Raw genomic sequence first — 27,201 nt, forward strand, 5'->3', positions numbered from 1 at the left:
CAGAGACGAAGGAAGAGGGACATTAACATGGGCACTACAGGCCACCGAAAAACTAACTGAAATTGACACTGGTACTTCAGATTTCACCAGTTATATATGCACTAATTTATGTGTGCATGTGTGTATAGCTCTATGCAATTTTATCACACATGCCGCCTTATGTCATGTAACTACCATCACAATCAAGATGGTTACTGTTCTGTTGCCACAAGACCCCCTTTAGAGCCATGCCATTCCTTCTTCCTATCCTTAAACACTCCTAGGAAACACTAATCTGTTTTCCTCCTCATCCAAGTATTATGTCATGAGTGCTACATAAATGCATTATATATTGTGTAACTCCTTCACTTTTATTAAGAACACTTCTAAATGTTCTCCTAAACGTCCTCTTAAAACCAGACCACTTTCTTTAAGGTCACATTTTTAGAAAAGTAAGCATTCTTCTTAATGATGAATTTTGTTAGTTTTCAAGTGTTTCCTTTTGAATTTCTTTTCCCTTAAATTTATAACTAATTCCTTTAAGTACTAAAGGGAGAAAGAACAGACACTTAAGGCAACTATCTTCTTCCCTAGAATATAAAATGAAAGAAATAAAAACAGCGAATGCATAAGAATTTGGTCATGTTTTGAGTCTGTAAGATATCCATAATATTCTATTACTACTCTCTCTCCCCCAATACCATTTCTGGCCTAACAATTTACTTTGATCCTGACATCTTTCAAATTCCAAATTATTCAAGATAACCAATCAAGATCTTAAATCCAACAACTCCCAAGCATCTTAGAGTGGATTACTGTTCATAGCTAGTATGCTTTTTTCCCCTACTCAGCACATTTCTGGAATCAACAAAGGGAAGCTGTACCAATCTTAGGTTGATTTTTTTCCATTCATTCATTAGGTTCAATGTTTTTTCTTTTTCATAATTATTCAATAGGGTTAATAAGATGATAATACTAGCTAACATTTAAGACCCTTCCATATACCAGGTGTTAAGATGGTTACACATATTAACTCATTTAATCTTCTCAACAATCCTGTTTGAGACAGATACTGCATTTATATCCATATTACAGATGAGATGGGAGAGTTGGTAGTCAAATCCAGGGAGTCTGTCTCCAGAGCCCACATTTTTATTTACTTTATTAGACAGTGGCAGGAAAGGTTAAATTATAACAATAATGACCATAAACACCACAGCAAATTACTTTTGTACAACCAGAGGACGTAAGAATTTCTGTTGATCTTGATACATAACCTATTACCCAGATTTAATGAGACACTGAAAATATTGCTGTATTTTTATAATATATAATACACTTACTTAGAAATGCCCATATAATTAAATAATAAAATTTTAAACTCTATTAGTGAAATCTAGTTTTGGGCAAGCTATTTTAATATCCTTTCTAGGGGCTTGCTTACTACAGAAGCAGAAGAATGAATATTATATAGTCACTTATAATATTCCTTAAGACAATAACAGAAAAATAAAACCTTAATGGAGTAACCCAATAGGGCTCTGAATTTAGGAATACCAGTACCTGTGCACTGGATGTGATGTCTTCACGCTGCTGGTCAGTCATTGTTGCCAAGGTATCAAAGGGATCCTTTTCACAAGGATCCAGAAGTCCAGGACTACCTACAGCAATCACCACAGGGAGAGGAAATCATTAGCATTGTCCACTTATAAAAAAAATTATTCAACCAGCAAATGAGTAAACTTCATTTTACTTCATTAAAAACAAAGTAAGAGTTACCTTTAAGAATAATCCCTGAAGAAATGCATTCAAAAACTCTTCTCAGTGCATCCCCAGGGCTCTGAGGGCTAGAAGCACTGCTGATTGCTTTCTCTACTAGTAACTCCATAGCCTAAAAATACAACATAAAAATGTGTTTAACAGCTAACCAAAGGAATTACTCATTTTCAAACGCTAGCATGACAAACTAAAATTTTAAAGACTGAAAAAGCCACATAGAACAAGTCACAAAAACAGAAAATAAATATTACATATAATATAAAAACATTCAAAATTAAGGAATAGGCCGGGCACAGTGGCTCACGTCTGTAATCCCAACACTTTGGGAGGCAGATTGCCTGAGTTCAGGAGTTAAAGACCAGCCCGGGCAAGATGGCAAAACCCCGTCTCTACAAAAAAAACCCCAAAAAACCAAAAATTAGCTGGATGTGGTGGCATGTGCTGGTGGCCCCAGCTACTTGGGGGACTGAGGCCGGAGGATCGCTTGAGCCTGGGATCTTTTACTGGCTGCAGTAAGGTGAGATCGCGCCATTGCACTCTAGCAGCCTGAGTGATGGAGTGAGACCATCTCTCTTCACAAACAAAAAAACAAAAAAAACAAAACAAAAACCCAATGCAGGGAGTGGTGTTTTGAAGGGTCTCATGATAAAAATTTGTATTTAGATTTTTAAAAATTGAGATATAATTCACATGTAAGATTCACCCTTTTAAACTGTACAATTCAGTAGTTTTTAGTATATTCACAAGTTGTTCAATAATCACCATTACCTAATTCCAGAACATTTTCATGATCTCCCAAAGAAACCACATAGCCACTAGTAGTCATTCTCCATTCTCCCTTTCTTTTAGCCCTTGGCAACCCCTAAATCACTTCCAGTTTCTACAGATTTGCCTACTATGGACGTTTTACACAAATGGAATCACGTAATACGTGGCTCTGTGTTTGACTTCTCTCACTTAGCATAATATTTAAGGCTTATCCATGTTGTAGCTTTTACTTAAAAGTTTAAATGAGACTACTAACAGCAATTCAAAGAAACTAGTTTGGAACCACTATGCAATCCTTAAGATGATAATGAAAGCTGAAAAGACATTAGTGAGAATCCATACTTTTGGCTATACACTAAAAAAGCTCATGGACTTATTTATCAGAAGTAAAAACTACGTCAACCTATTCACTCCAAGGCCATTTCTCAGAATCTCTTTACATTTTAAGAGATGAGAATTTAAAGAAATAGTGCACATTAACAACTATGAAAAATAAATGATAGCTTCCAGCACGATTGGAAAAAACCTGAAAATAATGAATATTAATAGTGATAAATGTAAGTCACAATTAAAAAAATTAAGACAGCTCAATTTATTCCGTTGAAGAATGCAGGAAGATGTTCACGGTTCTTTTTTATTTTGAGAAAGGGTCTTGTTCTGTCACCCAGGCTAGAATGCAGTGGCATGACCATGGCTCACTGCAGCCTCAAGCTCTTGGGCTCAAGTGATCCTCCCACCTCAGCTCAGGATCACTTGAGCCCAAGAGCTTGAGGCTGCAGTGAGCTGTGGTCGTGCCACTGTACGACTAGGACAACAGGCGCAGCCACCATGCCTGGCTAATTTTTGTAGAGATGGGGTCTCACTATGCTGTCCAGGCTGGTTTTGAACTCCTGGACTCACGTAAACCAACGGCCTTGGCCTCCCAAAGCCTTGGGATTACAGGCATCCCAGCAACAGCCCCTCAAGACATTTTTCATTTTTTATGGATTTTCATTTTAAAGTTAAGTTTTAATATGTTAAGGGACAAGCTTCAGTCATCTAGAAAACTCTATGTATATGTATGGAATATGCATGTGTATGGAATATTTTAAGATGCGAAAAGACTTGAGACCCTTGAGGATAAGGTCAGTGTTACTCATCTTGAACCCACTTGCCTAGTACAAGTAGCCAGAATTTTGTAAATACTTAGTAAATGATTATGACATGGAATGATTTTGGAAAGAATGTGAGAATAATCCTGACAATTCAGTGATAAAATAAACCAAGAGTAATAATTAGCAAAATATTGATGTTGTGATTAAAACACAAAATTGAAGTCATAAAATACGCAACTTTCGATAAATGCCTCAAATTTTTACTGAGTACTTTTAGCAAATGTTACGAGAAAAGTGAGGATTAAGTAATCAGCTACAGTTCAGGTATGTCAAGACATAAAAATGTGTTTCAAGTAACTCAAAGCTTTTTCAAAATCTGTTTATTGATTGGCTTTAAGAATCAGGCATTTCTGATTTACACCAGCAGGTAAAAGCAGAAATTAATTAAAAGTCAAGAAAGAAATAAATTATTTATGGAACACAAAAAAGTCAATATACTTAAACACACACAATAAAACTAATCAACTACCTATCTCTGACACCATTTACTGTGAACTAAGCAATTAAAACATATTAATTTTCTAAAGAACATAGCTATTCTCCAAGCACATGTCTACAGTTAAAAGAGCAATGAAAATAGAAGAATATAATTCAAAAGTAAAAAGATAATATCAAAAATATATAGAATCAAATTAAGGATTACAACACTTCAGGTTGTAAAGGGTCTTGGAGGCTATAATTATATAAGAGAATAACTTATTAAGAATTATTATAACTGGAGATGGAAAAAGCTCCCCATATTAAATGATTAAAAAAATCAAGGATTGTAATATTTGCTTTAAAAGATTTTTTAATTTTTTTTTTTTTTTACAGACAGGCTCTCGCTATGTTGCCAGGATGGAGTTCAGTAGTTATTCGCAGGCACGATCATAGCACACTGCAGCCGAGCTTGAACTCCTGGGCTCAAGTAATCATACCTCAGTTTCCCCAGTAGCTGAGACTACAAGTGAATGCCACTGCACTCCACTGTAATATTTGCTTTTTATTTATTTTTTGAGAGACAGGGTCTTGCTCTGTTTCCTAGACTGGAAAGCAGTGGTGTGATTATAACTGACTGTAGCGGGCTGGGTGTGGTGGTTCACGCCTGTAATCCCAGCACTTTGGGAGGTCAAGGCGGGTGGATCACCCGACATGAGGAGTTTGAGACCAGCCTGCCCAGCATGGCGAAATCCTGTGTCTACCAAAAACACAAAAAATTAGCCGGGTGTGGTGGCAGGTGCCTGTAATCTCAGCTACTCAGGAGGCTGAGGCAGGAGAATCACTTGAACCTGGGAGGTGGAGGTTGCAGTGAGCTGAGATCGCGCCACTGCACTCCAGCCTGGGCGACAAGAGTGAAACTCCATCTCAAAAATAATAAATAAATAAATAAATAAAGTAAATAAATAAATAAATAACTCACTGTAGCCTTGACCTCCCAGGCTCAAGTGATTGACCTCAGCCTCCTGAGTAGCTGGCACTACAGAACCCACTACCATGCTTGGCTAATTTTTATTTTTAGTAGAGATGAGGTCTTGCTATGTTGCCTGAGCTGGTCTTGAACTCCTGGGCTCAAGCGATCTTTCCATCTTCCTGTCCCAAAGTGATGAGATTACAGGCGTGTCCCAAAGTGATGAGATTACAGGCGTGAGCCACTGGACCCAGCCTTATTTGCTTTTTAAAAACACTCATGAAGTGTATTTTTTCCCATCCCATCTCCAGTTATAATAAGAGTAACTCTTAGTAAGTGGCAGGCACCATGCTAAATGATCACTTATATGCATAATTTAATTCAAGATGGAAAAAAAAATCCCATAAATTTAAGAAGCTAAAAATAGTTTTGTCCAAGGTCATGTAGCTAGGTGATAAGGCTGAGATTTGAACCCAGGTCTTTCTGAAATCAAAATAATGCTTTTTTTTTTCTTCTTGCCCTTATGTTTTCTTTCCTACTATGTTTCAATAAGTATCTTTCATCAATGGGTGATCCAGAGAGAAAACATTAACTAGTTTCCGTGAATATTCGTTTCCAGCTCTGGTAGAGATAAAGACCTATGTAAAACAAACAAAACAAAGCCACCTGATGAGATTTCAGTAACACAGGCACTTTCACTGGTGGGAATGTAAACCAGTAAAATCTTCCTTTAAAGCACAAATGGCAAACTGTATCAAAACCTTTTTTTTCCCCCCAACGAGATGGAGTTTCACTCTTGTTGTCCAGGCTGCAATGGCGTGATCTCAGCTCACCGCAACCTCCACCTCCCAGGTTCAAGCGATTCTCTTGCCTCCCAAGTAGCTGGGATTATGGGCATAAGCCACCACGCCCAGCTAATTTTGTATTTTTAGTAGAGATGGGAGTTTCTCCATATCGGTCAGGCTGGTCTTGAACTCTTGACCTCAGGTGATCTGCCCACCTCAGCCTCCCAAAGTGCTAAGATTACAGGTGTGAGCCATTGCACCTGGCCACAAATTTTTAAAAGACACACATTAATTAGCCCAGCAATGGCAGTACTAAGATTTACAACAGGGCTATTACTACATAAGAAAAGCACAAAAAATATTCTGCCCAGCTCTTAATTTGTAACAGACTGGAAACGATCTCTAGCACTAGGAGTTCTGGCTAAATAATAGTAGTAGCAGTTATCCTCTTCATTATAGCTACCACTTACTGAGTGCTTATCCTCGCAAAGTGATGCTCTAAGTCTTCACATATATTAACCAATTCTAACCATTATAATCACATTCTGAAAGTAGATATCACTATCATTCCCATTTTACAAATTAAGATGTTTATGCTCTTAAAATAGGATTTTATGAATACCACAACAATGGGCAATTGTACATACAAAAGCCACTTACATAGTCCAGTTGACATGGATCACTATTGATACATGCACAACAGACTTTGATTTGTAAGCCCATTTGCAGGTTGTTGCATTTTTGTAATATATTTACTCACAGCACTTTATTTTATATGGTGAAATGTATGAAAGTCTTAATAAAAATGGTCATGTCTTGCAGGGAAAAGATTTACTTGCAGCTTTTAGTGATTTAGGGGTGTGCATACAGTATGATTTTTGTTAAGGGGTATCTAAATGTTGAGTTAGTTCATGTACCATTTGCTGATTTTTTTGTAAGCTGAGACTGTTTGTTCTTTGCCCTGAGATGTCAGTGTCCTATCATTTTAGAACTCTTTGTTGGTTCTATCAGCAACAGCCGGGAGAACTGTTAGTACAAACCACCACCACTAAAATCTGTATTACTTACAAATACCTCTGAAAGCCAGTAAAACACGTGAAAAGAAATGTTAACGTATTTCAACTGTTATTTGGGCAGGAAGAATAATTATAGCAGTTTTCTTCACCTTTCTTTGAGAATGATTCCTTTACATTTGATATATCATTCTTTAAAACAAAACAAAACAAAACAAAACAAAACAAAACAAAAAACTGGTGAGGAATGGTGGCTCACACCTATAATCCCAGCACTTCTGGAGGCCAAGTTGGGAGGATCCCTTGGATCCAGGAGTTTCAGACCAGGCTGGGCAAGATAGTGAGACCTTATCTCTACAAAAAATTAAAAAAAAAATGTAACCAGGCATGGTAGCATGCACCTACACTCCTATGTATGTGGGAGGCTGAGTTAGGAGAATCGCTTAAGCCTGGGAAGTTGAGGCTGCAGTGAGTCATGATCATGCCACTGCACTCCAGCCCTAGTGACAGAGTGAAACTCGGTCTCAAAAAAGATAATATGAAACATTTTAAAGCGAATGATTCAGCAGCATTATTATACTATGTTGTCCATATCAAGTTCCAAAACATTTCCATTACCCAAAGTAAACCCCCTTACCCATTAAGCAACTTATCCCTATTTCCATAGAGACATGCACTCTGTCTCTATGGATTTATATATTCTTGATATTTCATATAAACGGAATCACACAACATGTGACCTTTTGAGCCTGGATTCTTGCACTTAGCATACTGTTTTCAACATTAATCAATACAGTGGCAGATTTTTTTTTTTTTTGAGATAGGGTCTCACGATGTGCCCAGGCTGGCCTCAAAATCCTGGGCTCAAGAGATCCTCTTGCCTCAGTCTCTTGAGTACCTGGGACTACAGGAATGGGCCACTGTGCCCAGCTCAATAACAGATTTTTTTGCTGAAATACTCATCATAGGACACTGTCTAGAAATAAAATATATAATAACATTGTGTGTGTGTGGGGGGGGGAGAGAGAGAGAGAGACAGACAGACAGACAGACAGACAGACATGGTCTTGCCCTGTCGCCCAGGGTGAAGTGCAGTGGTGCAATCACAGCTCACTGCAGCCTCAACCTCCTGGGCTCAAGTGATTCTCTGACCTCAGCCTCCTGAGTAGCTGGGACTACAGGTGTGCGCCATCTCATCCAGCTAATTTTTAAGTTTGTCTTTTGTAGACATAGGGTCTTGCTATACAAATAAGGCTGGTTTTGAACCCCTGGCCTCAAGTGACCTTCCCACCTTGGCTTCCTGAAGTGCTGGGATTACAGGTAGGAGCCATTGTGCTAGGTCTATAATAAACATTAAAAAAATTACATGCCTTTTGTAAGTTACTGCAGTTATACTATTCTAAAGGTTTAGATAGCACACAGCAATTCTGATATCAGACCAACATTACAACAGAACTCTACCTATATTTTATTTCATCACCATGGATTCATGACAAAAGAACAACTAATTTGAAGGCAGAACACCATTTTCAATCCTCATTGCAGTGGTAAAGGAAAGGCCACAAAAGCAGGCATTGTTACTTAAGAATTTGTTCAAAGTAATCTGAATGCTAAATAAAATTAAACATAATACAGTTCATAAGAATTTCAAATTTATTTGATAAAAGAAAAAGTTACTCCTGTTTATGACAATAGCACAGACACAAACTGAAGATCTCTTGCCTCCAAAACATGATTAAGAAATACATTAGGGCCAGGCATGTTGGCTCATGCCTATAATCCCAGCACTTTGGAAGACCGTGGCAAGAGGATCGCTTGAGCCCAGGAGTTCGAGACCAGCTGGGGCAACATAGTGAGATCTCATCTCTACTAAAAATAAAGACATTAGTCAGGTATGGTGGCATGTGCCTATCGTCACAGGCACTAGGAAGGTTCAGGTAGAAGGAATGCTTGAGCCCAGGAGTTCAAAGCTGCAGTGAGCCAGGGCTGCTCCATCGCCCTCCAGTTTAGATGACAGAGCAGGACCCTGTCTCAAAAACAAATGATAGAATATACACACTACTGCCTTTCAAGAAAAAATGTAATAGCTTGAATCAAACAGAGGAAAAGGCCAGTGACAGAGAACATTCCTGAAGAACAGAGTGTTTACCCTGCTTAGGCTTGGCTCTCCAGAGATGAGGGTGGGGATGACAGCTGATTCAACAAATCCCAAAAACTTCACCAATAACTTTCAATTTGGAGAAAGGTAAAATGAATCACATTATAAGCAGTTTCAGAAGAAATTTTCCTAAACGTAAAAACTCCATCTGACCATCTTCTATCTCACCAGAGAAAAGAAAAACACTAGAATATGCTATCCTGAAGACTTTGAAAACCAGGAAAGAACAGAAGCAATCAGGAAATCAGGAAAGAGCAGAAAAATGGTAATCATTCACATCTAACTATTTCCAATAATAAATGCATTTGGCTAAAATGCAGATAAAAGAAAAAATAAAGGTAAGATCTTCCAAAGGAATTAGAGGTAGGAAAAAAAAAAAAACTTCATAGAGCCCCAAATTAGCTTCACATACCCAAATGCTCTCTTGGTTCAGGGGAATATAAATTGTTAGTGAAAGGAAATGGTAAAATAGGTTCAGGAAACAAATGGAGCAAATCCTGCAAAGACAAAAGCTCTAGGAGTCCATTCTTGGATTGAAACCTGAAACTGAAGGGGTGGCAATAAAATCCATCACATTTGGAGTGCCATAGTATATTTGATGAAGACACAGGAGAGTGTAGCCTACATATGCTAACAAGGCTGCAGGTAGCCAAATCCTACTCCTTTTCATAAGCAATCCTCCAATCATATCTCACAGGGGAAGGAAAAGAAGAGTTATCAAAAAAGGTGAGAACAGATTTGCATGACATCTTTATACTTGTGTGGAACATAGTATGAAAACTAGTGATAAAAATATATTCTGTAGGGACTTTGGGTGATAGTCACAGGTCAATGTAGGTTCATTAATTGTAACAAACATACTACTCTAGTGTCGGGGAGGCTGTGTATGTGTGAGGGCAGGGGATATGTGGGAACTCTATATGGTTGACCCTTGAAAAACATGAGTTTGAACTGCACAGATCCACTTATATGGGAGTTATCTTCCATCTCTGCTACCAGAGACAGCAACATCAATCTTCCTTCCTCACCCTTAGCCTATTCAATAAGAAGTTGAGGGCTGGGCACAGTGGCTCACACCTACAATCCAAGCACTTTGGGAGGCCGAGGGAAGCAGATCACTTGAGGCCAAGAGCTCGAGACTAACCTGGCCAACATGGTGAAACTCCGTCTCTACTAAAAATACAAAAATTAACCAGACATGGTGGCGCGCGTGCTTGTAATCCCAACTACTTGAAAGGCTGAGGCAGGAATATCTCTTGAACCCAGGAGGTGGAGGTTACAGTGAGTTGAGATCACACCACTGCACTCTAGTCTGGGCGACACAGCAAGACTTGGTCTCAAAAAAACAAACAAACAAAACAAACAAAAAAAGGAACAAAATGACTGAAGTTAAAAAATTAAGAGGTATATATACATTATACCTTGTTGAGAGCAGATCTCTTCTTTTAAGTAACCATAGTTTATAAAAATTGAACATATATTAGGCAACAAAAAAACCCTTTAAATTCCAAAAATTGCAAATAGCAGACTACATTTTTTGAATCACGATGCCATAAAAACTAAATTATTATTTACCAAAACAAAAGTAACCCTCCTTCAACTGTGCAGAATATAAAAATTCCCTTGCCTGGGTGCCGTGGCTCACGCCTGTAATCCCAGCACTTTGGGAGGCTGAGGCAGGCGGATCATGAGATGAGGAGTTCAAGACCAGCCTGGCCAACATGGTGAAAACCCATCTCTACTAAAAATACAAAAATTAGTCAGGCGTGGTGGTGCATGCCTGTAATCCCAGCTACTCAGGACGCTAACACAGGAGAATTGCTTGAACCTGGGAAGTGGAGGTTGCAATGACCCCAGGTTGAGCCACTGCACTCCAGCATGGGTGACAGAGCAACACTCTGTCTTGGGGAAAGGGTGGGGAAATAAAATTCCCTCAAAACTACTGTTGGCTTAAAGATAGTATGAAAACAAATTACAAAGCATTACCTATGCAGCCAAAACTCTTGTGTTCATCTTTAAACTGCAGCTTTAAAATCTCTGTAACTACAGAATAAATCAATGAATCAAGCATCTAACTCAAGAAGTTTGTAAAATAGTAACAGAAAACCCCAAGGAAAATAAATATAGAAAGGTAAAATCATAAGGTAATAAGTTATTAATAAGGATTACAATAGAGCTGATTTTGAAGAGACAAAAAAGCAATAAAACATAAACCACTGCCTAAAGAATACAATACTAGGAGCGAATTTTAAATGTCAAAATACTGACATTTTGGTGTTTTTTTTTAAAGTACCAAAATACTAATGTATTTGTTGTTACATGTAAATGATTTCAAAGATCAGCCAGCAGCTTTTTTCACTTTTGACTTTCTTCACAATCATTTTCCCTGCCATGGCCAATGCTCCTTCAATTCCTTTGACCGGTGTATTCTGTTTTCTTCTCAGTTCTTACGGCTCTCTACCCTCAAAGAAGAACACACCCTGTGAAGTGCATGGGTGACTCTCTCAAAGAAGGCCTGGGTAGGACCAACCTGCAGTGCTGAAAATCCAGACTGCAAGAGTGGCCCAGATGCAGTGGTCTTGAGAGTCTATTCATACAAGTAACAACGTGGACTTACTACAACAGAGATAGCTTCAAGGACACCCTGGGTGGGTAGAGGGGACCAAAGTTTAAGAAAGCAGGAAGCAGGATGATGATGTACAATGCTTGTATTTCCATACATTTTAAAAATTTGGGACGGGCACGGTGGCTCACGCCTGTAATCCCAGTACCTTGGGAGGCCAAGGTGGGCGGATCACTTGAGGTCAGGAGTTCTAGACTACCCTGGCCAACATGATGAAACTCTGTCTCTACTAAAAATACAATCAGCCAGGCGTGGTGGTGCATGCCTGTAATCCTAGCTACTCCTAGGCTGAGGCAGGAGAATCGCTTGAACCTGGGAGATGGAGGTTGCAGTGAGCCAAGAAAGCACTGCTGCACTCCAGGCTGGGGTACAGAGCGAGACTCCATTTCAAAAATAAATAAATGAATAAATAAATAAAATTTGAAGCTATACAATGCCTACAAATTATTGTATTTAAAATCTATTAAGAATCTAATAAATTCCAAACACCTAAATACTGAAACACCCACATTGTTATTTTGCTCCCATCTGGCAAATACTTTACTGGCTAGTCTAATCAATGACACAAGGAAGAATTAAAAGCAAACAAACAAACAAACAAGCAAAAAAAAAAATCCTAAAATAGCGTAACTCTATTGAATGGGTTGATTTTTTTAAAGGAAATATAAATTGCCAAAATTAACCACCAGAGAGAGACTAATTACAATAGGAGAAATTGAGAAAACACTATTCCCTTAAAAGGAATTGGGAAGTGATGTCACATAAATTTTTATAAACTGACAAGAAACAAAGTTTTGATGCTACTAAAACTGCTTCAGAGTTTAAAGAAAGAAAAGCTTCCAAATTATTTTTACAGAGTTAGTGATCACTGCTTCTAAATTTGACAAAGAGCACAGAAACAAAACATAAAAAATTTGTTTCATGTCACTGAGAAATTCTTAAACAAACTATTGGCAAGCAGAACTTAAGAGTTCATTACAACACTGTTCTCATATGTATGAAGAATCATTCCCAGAATGCAAAGATAGCTCAAAATGAAGAAATCTATTTACACAGTATTAAAAGGTTGAAGGAGAAAAACTATACATTCATGTTAATAAGACTTAAAAAATTGATGAAAGTTCAACTTCCGTTACTGATTCAAAAATTACTTAAACTGGAAAAAGATTGATAATTCAACATGACAAGTAAATATTTCAAATAAAAGGCTATATACCGTCATGCTTAATACAGTTTATAGACCAGAAACATTTTTAATACAATCAGGAACGTATCATACATGTCAAGCAGTATTTCTTTTATTCCGTATTTGTTACTCTAGAATTATCTTTTAATTAAAATAGAAAAAAAAGTATTGGAAAGAAGGCAAAATATCATTTGTAGATATGTCTCAAAGAAAAAAAAAGAGATAAGGTCTCATTCTGTCACCCAGGCTGGAGTGCCATGGCACAATCATGGCTCACTGTAGACTTGACCTGGGCTCAATAGATCTTCCCACTTCAGTCTCTCCAGTAGCTGAAACCACAAGCACATGCCACCATGCCAGGCTAATTTTTGTATCTTTTCTAGAGAAAGGGTTTCACCATGTTGCCCAAGCTGGTCTCCAACTCTGGGACTCAAGCGATCCTCCTGCCTCGGGCCTCTCAAATAATGGGATTACAGGCATGAGCCACTAGACCATGACTGGTTGATCTTTGATCTATAGATTTATAGTTTTTAAATTAGTTTTTTTTTTTTTGAGACGGAGTCTCACTATGTCGCCCAGGCTGGAGTACAGTGGCACCATCTCGGCTCACTGCAACCTCCGCCCTCTGAGTTCAAGCGATTCTCCTGCCTCAGCCTCCCGAGTAGCTGGGATTACAGGCGTCTGCCACCGAGCCTGGCTAATTTTTTGTGTTTTTAGTAGAGATGGGGTTTCACCACCTTGGCCAGGCTGGTCTTGAACTCCTGACCTTGTGATCCACCCACCTCGGCCTACTAAAGTGCTGGGATTACAGGCATGAGCCACCATGCCCGGTTTTAAATTAGTTTTTAAGTAATGCACATGTATAATTTATCCTGGTAAAAATTAAACATTACAGGTCTCTATACTAGTCATCTCTTCCTCCCACTCCTCAGAAATAATCACTACTGTAAATTAGAATACATCCTACCAAAAATTTTGCTATGTATTTAAATTTACATATACCTATCTATAGAAAATAAAATTTGATGAAAAAAAGCTCTAAAACAAAGGAGATGTGCCAGGCACAGTGGCTCATGCCTATAATCCCAGCATTTTGGGAGGCCAAGGCGGGTGGATCACAAGGTCAGGAGTTTGAAACCAGCTTGGCCAATATGGTGAAACCCCATTTCTACTAAAATACACAAAAATTAGCCAGGTGTGGTGGCACATGCCTATAGTGTGTAGTGAGCTGAGATAGCCGTACTGTACTACAGCTGCCACTGCACTCCAGCCTGGGCGACAGAGCGAGACTCTGTGTCAAAAAAAAAGAAAAAAAAAGAAAGCAGGTGTGAACTAATTTGTCAGAATACAAAATCCAGAAATGATAAAAAAAATTAATGAATCAAAATTTAATGCCAGGTACAGTGGGGCTCAGGCCTATAATCCCAGCAGTTTGGGAGGCCAAGGAGGGCGGATCACCCAAGGTTAGCAGTTTGAGACCAACATGATGAAACCCCATCTCTACTAAAAATACAAATTATTAGCAAGGCGTGGTGGCCCCTGCCTGTAATCCCAGCTACTTGGAAAATGGAGGCAGGAGAATCACTTGAACCCGGGAGGCAAAGGCTGCAGTGAGCTGAGATCATGCCACTGCACTCCAGCCTGGGCGACAAGCTGTCTGAAAAAAAAAAAAAAAATGTAAAAATGTGGCAACTTTTGGCCAGGTGCGGTGGCTCACGCCTGTAATCCCAGCACTTTGGGAGGCTGAGGCGGGCGGATCACGAGGTCAGGAGACTGAGACCATCCTGGCTAACACAGTAAAACCCCGTCTCTACTAAAAATACAAAAAATTTAGCTGGGCGTGGTGGCAGGCGCCTGTAGTCCCAGCTACTCGGGAGGCTGAGGAAGGAGAATGGCAAGAACCTGGGAGGTGGAGCTTGCAGTGAGCCGAGATCATGCCACTGCACTCCAGCCTGGGCAACAGAGCAAGACTCCATCTGAAAAAAAAAAAAAAAAAAAAAAAAAGTGGTAACTTTCCTTCTCTTTCTTTCTTTATTTCTCTTTCTTTCTCTCTCTCTCGCCTCTCCTCTCTTTCTTTCGAGACAGAATCTTGCTCTGTTGCCAGGCTGGAGTGCAGTGGCGTGATCTCGGCTCACTGCAACCTCTGCCTCCCAGGTTCAAGCGATTCTCCTGCCTCAGCCTCCTGAGTAGCTGGGATTACAGGTGTGCATGTTGGTCAGGGCGGTCTTGATCTTCTGACCTTGTGATCCACCCGCCTTGGCCTCCCAAAGTGCTGGAATTACAGGCGTGAGCCACTGTGCCCAGCAAAATGTGGTAACTTTCATATAGTAAAAATCATCATAAAGCTGAAAAGTAGATGAAAAACTGGAGAACACAATTTTCAACACAGGTAAAGGCTAATTATTGTAAAAAGAATTACTATAATAAAATGATGAATAAGAAACTGGCAGTTAAGAAAAAAACAATTACAAATGCCAACCATTATGCAATTAAAGAAATACAAAAAATTAGATAGCATATATATATATTTTTGAGATGAAGTCTCACTCTGTCACCCAGACTAGAGATAGTGGCACAATCTCGGCTCACTGCAACCTCCGCCTCCTGAGTTCAAGTGATTCTCCTCTCCTGCCTCAGCCTCCCGAGTAGCTTGGATTACAGGTGCCTGCCACCATGCCCAGCTAATTGTTGTATTATTAGTAGAGACGAGGTTTCACTATGTTGGCCAGGCTGGTCTCGAACTCCTGACCTCAGTGATCCGCCTGCCTCGGCCTCCCAAAGTGTTGGGATTACAGGCATGAGCCACTGTGCTTGGCGAATACTATATTTTGCCTATCATATTGTTAACTATTAAGAAGTGTGATAATATCCCAGAACTATGAGAGTGTAAAGAATATAATTAGTCTAATAGTTTTTTTGAAGTTTTCAATGACCCAACCTTCTGGTGAACAATTAGTACATGTTCTTTAACCTTGATATTTCAGCCCTAGCAATTTATTCCGCCCTCAAAAGCTTGACGACAATATATACAATGAGGTATAATAAGGATTTAATAGCAAAAGATTGTAAACCTAAATGTCTATCAAATGAATGTAAGTTAAATAAAATACGGCATGTCCACACAAAGACTGCAGATGTGACTGCCTTTTCAAAGAACTCTAAGATGAGATTTGTGAAGAAAGTTTTAAATTGTACAGTTTTAAACTGTGATAGCAAGGCCATGCTTTTGTTAAAAAAGATTAAAAAAAAGAACTAAGGTAATCTTGCCTATTAACTCTCATTAATTAAACTCTGGAGTCAATAGGTTGTTTTATTTTTTGATGAATCCCTGTCTATCTGAATTCTTGCTCTTCAGGAATCAAAGTTTCAAACAGTAATGTACATAAAGATAGAAACATATACTGTATATAGGTATAATTTTTTTCTCCTAGAAGAAATCACAGCAGATTGTTAAGATAATCTGCCTTTAAATAAGAAGGCTTTTGGTTATTTTGTAGCTTTCTGCGTTACTGAATCTCCTATTTTTTTGTATTATTTTTGAATAATATATATTTCTGAATTTTTACAGTTCCCAACCACATACATTATTTTTTAAAATGTCCCTGCATAAGGAGATTAACAATTCTTCAGTCTTCTTTATACATTTGTATATTATATGTAAAAGCCAACTAATAAATGCTGTAATATTAAAAAAAACACTGTGAAAACAGCAAAAAGAAAAAAACACACAAAGAGAAACATCAATGAAAATTCTTTAATTAGTCACATCTGAGAAAATTAAACATTCTAAGACTCCCCCAGGATTTTTCATCAGAAAAGAAAAACTATATTTAGTAAATGCAAATAAGGCTGATAATTACATGTAAACTGAGAGGATAAAAACTGCAGAATTATTTCCTACATGTTTTTACACCATACAGTTACCTACTACTTACCCAGCTTGGAAAATCAGACCAAGTTGGAACTCGCTGACAGAGGTCTCGAAGAATGCGTATGATAATCACACAGGACTGCAGACCATTAGCTCTAGCCTTGAGAGCAACACAAAAACCAATTGAATTAATCTTAGAAATACTGAATATATCCCTTGATGAAAAAAAGTTAAAATACCACCGTTCAATGGAAGCTCAGATAAAAACAAAAACAATCACACTTAAAATTGGATTCAATGAGCTGCCATTTACAGCAGTATTTTATGCCAGGGTTAGTATTTAAAAGCTGGTATTTAGGTCAAAGTAAACAGATTATACAAGAATAATATTTCTTGATCCCCTGTGAACCTTGACCTGTGTTCATTTAAAACAGTAAACTTAAAAAAAAAAAGTCTGCCTACATTAGAAATAAAAGAAAAAGTAAAGAGCTAAAAAGTTTGTCTAGGGACTGAAAGGTTAAGGAAATCTGTTTGGTTTCCCTTCTGTGCCTTTGCATGACTGCAAAGTCACTAAACCAAACAGCTGCTTCCTCACCTTTCACTCCCTACACTTATTAACTTAGAGAAAGAGGGGGAAAAAAATCTTAAAACTATACACAAAGCTTTAAACACATATTCCATTATTTAAAGCAAAGTTAATCTGCAGCCTTATGGAATATAATATATATACACAAACATGTGATGTTCCTAAACAAGTCAACTTTAAATATAGCCACTAAAAATAAAAAATAAAAAAACCCCAACTACAAAACACTCCCCAAACCTAAGTTCATTGTCAAATTAATAATAACTGCAATATGCAGATCATCATACCCAGCTTTCTATGTTAACATATTTTCTGATATTTAATTTAAAATAGTATTGCTTGGGCAGTCTTTTGAAATGTTTAAGCACAGTTAAACATGTTGTACTGAACTACTCTCTCATAAGGCTACAAGAAAAAAGTAAAATGATGTTCCGAACCTGGAACCACTTAGCGTGGCGTAGAGCAGCCAGAGCGTCAAGGCATTTTTGCCTGTCCAAGACGTCCGGTGGGTCTTTCACCATACCCGAGGTTACATCTAAAATGGATTGAATTGGCAAAATGCAGTGAGGAATGGGTGTTTGACCAGGTGAGCAAGACACTTCCTTAAGGTAGCATCAGTGTCACATGAGCCATTTGAGAGCTTGTTGGCACTTTAATATATCCACGGAGTTATTTTCAATAAATTTACATAATCCAATATGAGGAACAAAAGGTTAACTTATTAATTTAGTAATATAATAAACAATTTCTGGAAATATAAACCCTACCCACCAAAACGAAATCTGAAGGAAAGATTACTGGACACAGTGCACTAGCACAAAGACAACAAGACAAGAGGGAACACAAAAATCCACCTTAATAAATGAGTATGTACAATAAACTACTGAGTTTGTTCAGTACTCTAAATGGTCATAAGTTATTCTGGAGCTAATATAACAAAGAACTGATGATAAATATAGAATGCTCAATATAGTTACAGTTATAGAACAAAAATGAAGAACCCAAAACAGGCATTTCGTTTTTTTTTTTTTTTTGAGACGGAGTGTCACTCTGTCCCCCAGGCTGGAGTGCACGATCTCAGATCACTGCAACCTCGGCCTCCTGGGTTCAAGCGATTCTCCTGTCTCAGCCTCCCAAGTAGCTGGGATTACAGGTGTGCACCACCACACCAGGCTAATTTTTTGTATTTTTAGTAGAGACAAAGTTTCACCATGTTGGCCAGGCTGGTTTTTAACGCCTGACCTCAAGTGATACACCCGCCTCGGCCTGCCAAAGTGTGAGGATTACAGGCGTGAGCCACTGCGCCTGGCCCAAAACAGGCATTTCTAAAAGTTTAATGCTCTCCCTTCTGCATGAAAATTTTAGTTATCAGAGAGTATGAATGCCCTTTAAAATGTAAAGTTCCCATAAAGTATTTCAAAAAATGATAAAAGAGAAACAATAGGCAAGCAGAACAGCGAATAGGAACTAGTATGGTTAAACAGAATTAAGAGTGGAAAAGATGCAACAAACAGCATCCTGTGATGATAGATGTGTAGGGTCTTTAAGCTGATTAAAACATAAATGAGCTACACAAAACTTGAGAATATATGAAACTAAACCAGGACAAGAAGTTAACTTTACATTAATATATCATTCATAAAAGTAGACAAAGGGCTATCTTTATATCCATCTAAACATCTGTAAAATGTGTATATTAACAGCAGATCTGCTAATCAAGCTATTAATAAGCAAATGGCAATTATTCCAATCTAATTCACAGCTCTCAGTGATTTAAATAGTATGAATATTTTCTCAATATAGAAAAATTATATAATCTATTAAATATAATAGTCCTTTGGAAATTATGGGGCATTTAGAATACAGTTTAATAATCGAGTATATAAAATGAATATGGACAAAAGAAAAAATACATGATAAAAGTATGAAAAAGTTACTTAAGAGTACTAGCTGTACTTCTGGTCAAGTTACTCATATCTCATAAGCATTCAGATATCTTAAAGGATAACTTGTTCTTATTTTGAGTAGATGACATATAAAAAACATATTTTGAAACTAATAGAGAATTCTATTCTCTGTCTAAGGTTTCTTTTTCTTAGTTTTTTACTCCTCGAGTAATCAGATGGACACAGATTCTTCAGAAGACATATTTAGAGGAAAGACAGATAATCAAGGAAAACTGTGTGACATTTTGAGAATAAATACTGAAAGGGGAATTTGGTGCTAAAAAGAAGTTATCAAGACAAAAATATTAGTACTCTCAAAACTTATAAGACCAACTACTGAACCTAGAAATAACCTGAACATAAGAAATGAACTATTCTGTCAGGAATAGATAAAGAAAAGGGACACAAGAGACAGCTAACTATGAAGTTTTAAAAAAGAAAAAAAGGCCAGGTGCAGTGGCTCATGCCTGTAATCCTAGCACTTTGGGAGGCTGAGGCAGGTGGATCATCTGAGGTAGGGAGTTCGAGACCAGCCCGGCCAACATGGTGAAACTCCATTCCTACTCAAAAATACAAAAATTAGCTGGGTGTGGTGGCACATGCCTGTGGTCCCAGCTCCTCAGCTACTTGGGAGGCTGAGGCATGAGAATTGCTTGAACCTGGGAGGTGGAGGTTGCAGTGAGCCGAGATTGTGCTGCTGCACTCCAGCCTGGGTGACAGAGTGACTGTCTCAAAAACAAAGCAAAACAAAACAAAACCCCTCACACCCACAAAAAAGAAAAAGCTGACTTCCCCAAAGCAGTATTCTAACATGCTAAAGAACTTCTTTCTATGTCCCTTACTTACATTTGCTAAAGCTAGAATGCAAATAGGTGACAATGTGCAATCTCTAAAATGTTTCTAAATTTCTAATGTTAATTCACAATTTTACTTCCTCCAATATGCAAGAAAATTTTGTTTTGCACATAAGCATTCATAACTTTGGAAATTGTAATTCATGATATAAATTCAAAGATGCCAAGACACCTATTGCAATTTTTTTTTTCTTTGAGATGGAGTTTCACTCTTGTCGCCCAGGCCAGAGTGCAATGGCATGATCTCGGCTCACTGCAACCTACACCTTCTGGGTTCAAGCAATTCTCCTGCCTCAGCCTCCCAAGTAGCTGGGATTATAGGCACTCACCACCACGCCCAGCTAATACCTATCGCAATTTAAAAACAAATTACAGCTATAAGTAGAAAATTTTTGTTAAATTTAGTGTGGATTTTTGTACCCATTTTCTATTTCAAGTAGATTAACCCCTTATATTCTGCTAAAATCATACTTGTTGCCTAACACCCAGTTAACAAAGCAAAAAAAAATCAGTTAATTTATAAAAACAAAATGCTAATTCTTGTTCTACATGAATGTATTTCATAGATTTTAAGGGGTTAATCACCAATTAGAAGACATGCTGTGTCCACACTATTTTAAGATTAAACGTTAATGGGAATATATTAATTCAAATTAACATGGTCATGTAAAATATACAACCCACTCAACCATTTAAAAACTAGTGTGAACACTGCTCAATTCTAGAAGAGACAAAGACAAAACAAACAAAACAGCCACACAAAGGACAATAAATGCCAGGCTCTGCATCCAAAATCCCTCCTTTATCAAATGGCAGATGTGACACTGAGCTTTTGAAAACCTTGGTCAAAAATCCTTCCGATGTCTTGGCAGCAACCCCTGACAGGATCAATCCCCTCTGCTAGAAGGCTTTGGACCGGGCCTGATAAGCTACAGGTGGGAAAAAACACACAAAATACTTAACTTGCTGCAGAAAAGATTCTGTAGCAAGGGTTAGAGCATTCTGAACATTTCAAGCTTAAAGTCAATTAAATGTTTACTTAATGTTTAACTGTCAAACACAGTATCATAAAACAGATCTGTCATGCGTTTAACAGTTATTTGGACAATGTAATCATTTCCTTTATTAATTAATTTTTGGTATTAAAAAGGATCATTATGCATTAAAGAGACTACCACACAATGCGCAAGTAGTAACTCTCATGATTTACAATTGTTCTTCCGGCAAAGCCTTCCTTAACCCCTGTACTAACTCCCCAAAGCAAGCTATAGGCTTTAAATGATTTTAAGACACAGAGCACTGGGAGCTGCAGTGAGAGAGAATACATACCGTTATTCTGCAGCAAGAAAGAAGCAATCTTCATAATGAAGCTAAAGACATGGTTTACTGCAGTTATCTGCAGCAAGGAACACTATCAATGTTTCTACACTTTGGCACATCCAACTTTTCAGCTCAGTGTCTTGAAGCAAAATCTTTCCATTTTGGACTGACCATTTTCCTCATCATAATATTTATGAAATTCAGAACAATAATTCTAACTCAAGTCTGGGTCAGACAAAAATATAATTTTGTTTCCTTTAGAAGGGATAGGTTATCAAATAATTTACTGCAAATATGATACTATTCACTTTAGACTTTTACAACATAATAAAATGGCTTGATACTGTACAAATTTAATTAAGTCTAAATATAACTGAACAAAATGTATTCTGAAATAAAGTTAAATGGTTATCATTTTACACTAAATATAGCAACATTTATAATGTATCATATTAGTTTTATCAAATCCCATATGCTGTATATGACCTGACCAGATTGACTCAGGAACTGTTTCTCCAGCAACACCCATGGCCAGACCTTGAGTAGAAACTCACGTTCACGTAAGAAAATCCTTTACACAAAACTCATTTAAGATGCAAAGCTTAAGATATAAATATCATCTGATTATGGTATACATGCAAAGTATGTAAAATTAGACATAGCTCCCAATGACATTTTTGGTAAAATGTTCTTTCCCTGGGTTGTGAAAAGCCCAGCGTCTTAAAAAATTGCTTTGTTATAAGCAAACGAATTTAAAGAAACAGTAATTGAGAGACTACTGATGCTATTTTATACAAATGAATTTTAATATTAAGTATGTAGTACCCTCTTCCTCCTCAACCTGTATCACAAAGAAATATTAGTGTAGACTGTTATTCCATACTCAACAAGATGTATAAAAACATGAAAGGAAACAAAGTAAATTTTATCTGACCCATAAAACAACAGAACCAACATACTGCAGACACTGATCATGCTTTTCAGCTTAAAAGCTTTTGAAGCTTTGAAAATGTTACAGAATAGTCCCTAAAGCAACATTGCTGGCACCAGCAGGATTTCATATTCTATAGTTGTAAATTAAGTTTAAAAACCCTGAATTGTGCTGTGACTCACTATCTACATTTACACAGTTTATTTTTCAGTATCTCAAGTGTGATATTAGGGTCAAATGTCCAAATCCTCCTGCTTTAGGATGTTCTGCATTTATGAAAGTGCTCCAAGCCAAAGAGCAACCTCAGAGAACTAGAAATATTTACCACAGGACAAGCCAAATCCATTATTACATATATAAAAATGCCTCTTAAAAAGGTGTTACGAATACTTAGCCAATTTTGTTTGTGAAAACTCTTGTCTTTTTTGTAAGACAAGGCAAGAGCAAAAACTTCTTAATCCAACTTAAAGTTGTGTCCCCCTAGTCACTAGCAACATTTTAAAACCATTTTTTCATGCATTGACTATGCCAGTAAAAATAATTTTGAAGTTTTTTTCCAGAAATCTGAGGTTAGCAAGAAAAGAAAGAAATCAAGAAAATCAATCATACCATAGTGTTTTATATAAAAATACATCACTAAAAAGAGCATTTACTCTGTGGGAAATTATCTTAGGCAAAACCGGTTGCTAAATAAGTCAAATCTATCAAATTCACGTGTAATGCCAGCATGTTGCCTTCTAGGGCTTAATGCCATCTTAAAGAGTAGATAAATGAAAAAAAAAAGTTAATAGAAAGTAGAAAGTTTAATGGCTTTCCAACCTCCTTCCCTCATGTTCTCTTCTCGAATAATTGGAGATGTCAGTGTGATAGTGACTTGCATTTTGGGTTCCACACATGAATTCAAAATTATTGCCGCTTCAGATACAGCACATTTTATGTCATACTTCTCAGGGCTTATAACCTGTGTAACGAAGATGATAAGAAACAAATTGGATTGGATCTGTTGTATTAACAAACAAAAGCACTTTCATTATGGCTCTTTCACTCTCTTACTACCCTAACCATTCTACATGAGGACTAGATTATATACTGCTCCTTCTAGGAAGCCCTGCCATACATGCCAGTATTATTAGTCTTACTCCCTACTTTCAGAATTCTGTGTTGAACTAATATTTACCATTGTTTGTATTGTGAGTTATTTGTACATAGGTATGTCTCTCTTAGATAATAAATTCTTGGATAAAAGAAACACTGCCATATTTATAACATATATTTGTATAATTTGAATGAAGCTAAAATAGCTACCTGACCTTAATAGGAGCTACAGTTTATTCCCATATTGTACATTTTCTGTGAAATCCACATTTTATCAGGGAGCAGAAAGTCTCAGTCAATATCCAGAAAAACCAGGATTTGCTGTAATTTGGTAGACACGTAATAAGCTCCACTTTATAAGAACAAATGAAGACTCTACAGAAACTACATACAGTATTCCAGTATAGTATCTAGGTTTAAATCCTAGCTCTGATACTTTACAGTGATGCGATGATAGACAAATTATTTAACTATCCTGCACCTATTTCTGTAAGATGGAGAAAATAATTGTACCTAACCTATAGGGTGGCTGGAAGATTAAATGAATCAACTATATAAAGCACTTACTATAGGATAAATTAACTATAAATTAATTTTATTTCACTTGCTTATCCACTTATATAGGTGGGTTTGAAGAGTATTCCACTTTTAGCTTAACTGGTTGTTAGTTAGTTAGTTATGATATATTCCTTGGTTTGCAGTTTTACTAAGCACCACAATTAGGATCAAGATGTTTCTCGCAAATTCTATGATTCTTCCAAGGCTTCCAAACCTTTTATTTTCCCCCTTCATTGCCCTAGCAGCCTCAACAGGAGTAAGAAGTAAACACACAACAAAGCCAATTCTCCTGGCTTCTGATAATTAAAAAAAAAGACTCATCTACAATAAAAAATTTCCCATCTGGAATAATGGTAATATAAAACAAGCAACAGTAAGTGCAGAGTTGTCAGAGTTTTAAGTTTAATAGTGTGCTTCATTGTCCCTTTTGTCATCAGTTGCTCTGCTACAGTAAGGTACTGTTCTAATTCACTACTGTAGAATACATGTTACCAATGAAAGCTGATTCCTTGAATTTAGAATGCTTTATTAAATTGCGAGTTTTATACCCTCAATTATTAAAGGAATCACTATTTTAAATCTCAGTCATTCTGACAAGCTAATATATAAAATTTTTATAAATTTAAGCTTAAAAAAAGTTTGTTTTTGTAGGACCCAAATAAAATACTCTATTAGTTTTGCATTGCCGTGTTTTGCTGGATGGAGACGAGAAGTATTTCCTACCATTATAAACATGTAGAAAACTGAAAATATTCACAATAAAACTGGGGAAATTAAAATCAGAAAGACTACTTTAGTTACTATATTTTATTAAAAGCATTAAACTAAATAGGCAAGAGATTCATGAATTAAAAAAATTTAACCTTGCTACACATGGGATTTTTTTTAAAAAAATCACTTTGTCCTAACAACTGCCTTCTTATGATTCAAGCCTTGGAAAAAGAACAAGAGAAGGAAGGCATATGCTGCAATTTTACATTTTTAAATAAATCAGCAAGATGGCTTCATGCCAAATATAATCACTATAAAACCTAAAAAAGATGAAGTAGAAAATAGTTTCATCAGTTCGCACAATCAAACAAAAAAACTCAATACAGAAAGCCAAGCCAAAATTTTAAAGGCTGGCTTAGGTTTAAACCGAAGCACAGTCAGTCCCGCCAAAAACTTCTGAACCAGACAAGGGGTAAAAATGAACATTTCCATAATACTTACAGCAAGCTGTTTGGGTAGGTTTTCTGCAATACGGCTTAATAATGTCTTTGAAGGTTTCTCTGAGCACAGCAAAACAAGGTTGACATTTCTATCTCCTCGGAGAAGTAATCCTTTTGCCAATACTCCCACTCGCAAAACTCCTTTCAAAGCTCTGCAGTAAAATAAAATTATATTATGATATTTCTCTGCTTAACCAGAAGCATGATATTCTGTAAACATACAATAGTAAGTGAAATAACTTTTGTACCATTAAAATTTCCATCAACCACAGTAGAAAGACATCCAGCATTTTTAGAACTGTACTTCATTTAAGCAATGTGGATTAAAAAAAAATAATAATAAAGAGCTAAGTTCTTTACAGAAAGACAACTGCAAAGCAATGGACATTAACACTTCTGTTTCTTATTTCACAAGTCAGAATAATAAGAGTTATGTTTAATGTAATACAAAAATATTTCCAAATGGTAAAAGGAAAATAAAAAGTTACAGCTAATATGCAAACTTGACATAAAGACATTGCTAAAGCTTAGGCTTAATCATGCTTTACAGTCAGTGCTTTAAGGAAATAGTTATTAAAACAAAGACTGAGTGTGCGGCAGAAGCAACAAATAAATAAGAACAGAAAAACAGCAGCTGAGTACAACTGTAAAACTATAATGGCTGCTTTGAAATAGACTCAAAATAGTTTACATAAACTTAAAATGAGTACAATTACAAGGTTAGACACTACATGTGTCCGTGGGAATTGTGTATTTCTATTTTTGCAAGCAGCTGCAGAATACATGAAATATCTAACACAGGCATGGTTAAAACACACAGAACTCACACCAGAGTTACCAGTCATAAGCTATATTTCAAATGTAAGAAGTCCACATAAGAAAAACCAAAATTACACATGCTAAATAACTTTCAAAACACACCTGTCTTTACCTCCCTCTTTCTTATCATCTCCCTCTTTGTTCTTGTTCTTCTCATGTTCAGACAAACTGTCTGAAACGAGTTTTAAAGCACGTTCAGTAATAGAAACAATTTTCTGAACTGCCTGTAACTCCTCTTCAGTTGGATAAATGGTGGCATGTTTTGTCATTACATAACGGTCATCAGATGAGTCAGGACGACGTAAGGGCTACGGAGAAACAAAGTTGCTCAATTAAAAAAAAAGTTTCCTGAGCAAAAGCAAATTATATTTTTCAACTATACATATTTGTTGTATCTTTTCAATAAGAAAGGCTTTATCTTCTTTTTTCCATTTCAGTAAAAACGAAAATGCAAACTATGGAAAGTTATACCATCAAGACTATATGTATGTATGCATGCATGCATGCATGTACACCCACTTTGCCTCAAAACAAGTAACATTTATAATACATATAAACCTAAAGCTATGAAAATGCTCTTTACTCAACCTTAAAAACCAGTGATTCTGAAACTTTCTTTGCTTTCAGTAATTCAAGTCTTACAACTGCCAACCCTCTGAGCAAAGATACATGAGAGAACAGGTTAAAGAAGAGAAGTCTACTTTTTTCTTGTAACTGCTCTACAGAGAAACAAATCTTGTTTTTGGTAGACTGAACTTACACAAGATGTCCCTTTTACCCAGCTTCTGCATCTCTCAAGATGCAGATTTTTCCTATAGTCTTAATAACACATCAACTCTGGGGCTTATCTTAAAACCATTTTATCTACCCCTTATCTTTCACTCAATTTAGAAGTAGTAGGTTTTAGATGGTCAAAACTGGAAGAAGGAAAAAAGATTCTAAGCCACTGGTAATGGAAAAATAAGAATAAATTTCTTTTTATTAAAAAAAAATTTTTATAGACACTGGGTCTCACCATGTTGCCCAGGCTAGCAACCAAGCCATCCTTTCACCTTGGTCTTCCTAAAGTACTGGGATTATAGGCATGAGCCACTGCACCCAGACCAGTAAGAACAAATCTAAATACAAAGCAGTTGCCTTCAACATCAGTTGTTCCTGACAGGTATAGAGGCTCATGC

The 27,201-nt window shown here is 36.9% G+C and overlaps 1 protein-coding gene across 3 annotated transcripts in view; it reads right to left on the minus strand.

The window, feature by feature from the left end:
- The window catches only part of ZFR (zinc finger RNA binding protein), a 90,619-nt gene that overhangs the window by 8,055 nt on the left and 55,363 nt on the right, over window positions 1-27,201 (minus strand). For 2 of the 3 annotated variants that reach the window (XM_004058993.5, XM_063700807.1), the window contains 7 exons: window positions 26,126-26,331; window positions 25,206-25,356; window positions 23,160-23,301; window positions 17,727-17,824; window positions 16,768-16,863; window positions 1,759-1,870; window positions 1,543-1,640 (listed from right to left, as the gene is read on the minus strand). In XM_004058993.5, coding sequence (XP_004059041.2) covers window positions 1,543-1,640; window positions 1,759-1,870; window positions 16,768-16,863; window positions 17,727-17,824; window positions 23,160-23,301; window positions 25,206-25,356; window positions 26,126-26,331 — 903 coding nt within the window. Of the gene's footprint in view, window positions 1-1,542; window positions 1,641-1,758; window positions 1,871-16,767; window positions 16,864-17,726; window positions 17,825-23,159; window positions 23,302-25,205; window positions 25,357-26,125; window positions 26,332-27,201 lie in introns of those variants that run through there. The other variant, XM_063700808.1, reaches the window with a different exon arrangement.

Source organism: Gorilla gorilla, chromosome 19 (genome assembly GCF_029281585.2).
Source record: "Gorilla gorilla gorilla isolate KB3781 chromosome 19, NHGRI_mGorGor1-v2.1_pri, whole genome shotgun sequence".
Classification (NCBI taxonomy): domain Eukaryota; kingdom Metazoa; phylum Chordata; class Mammalia; order Primates; family Hominidae; genus Gorilla; species Gorilla gorilla.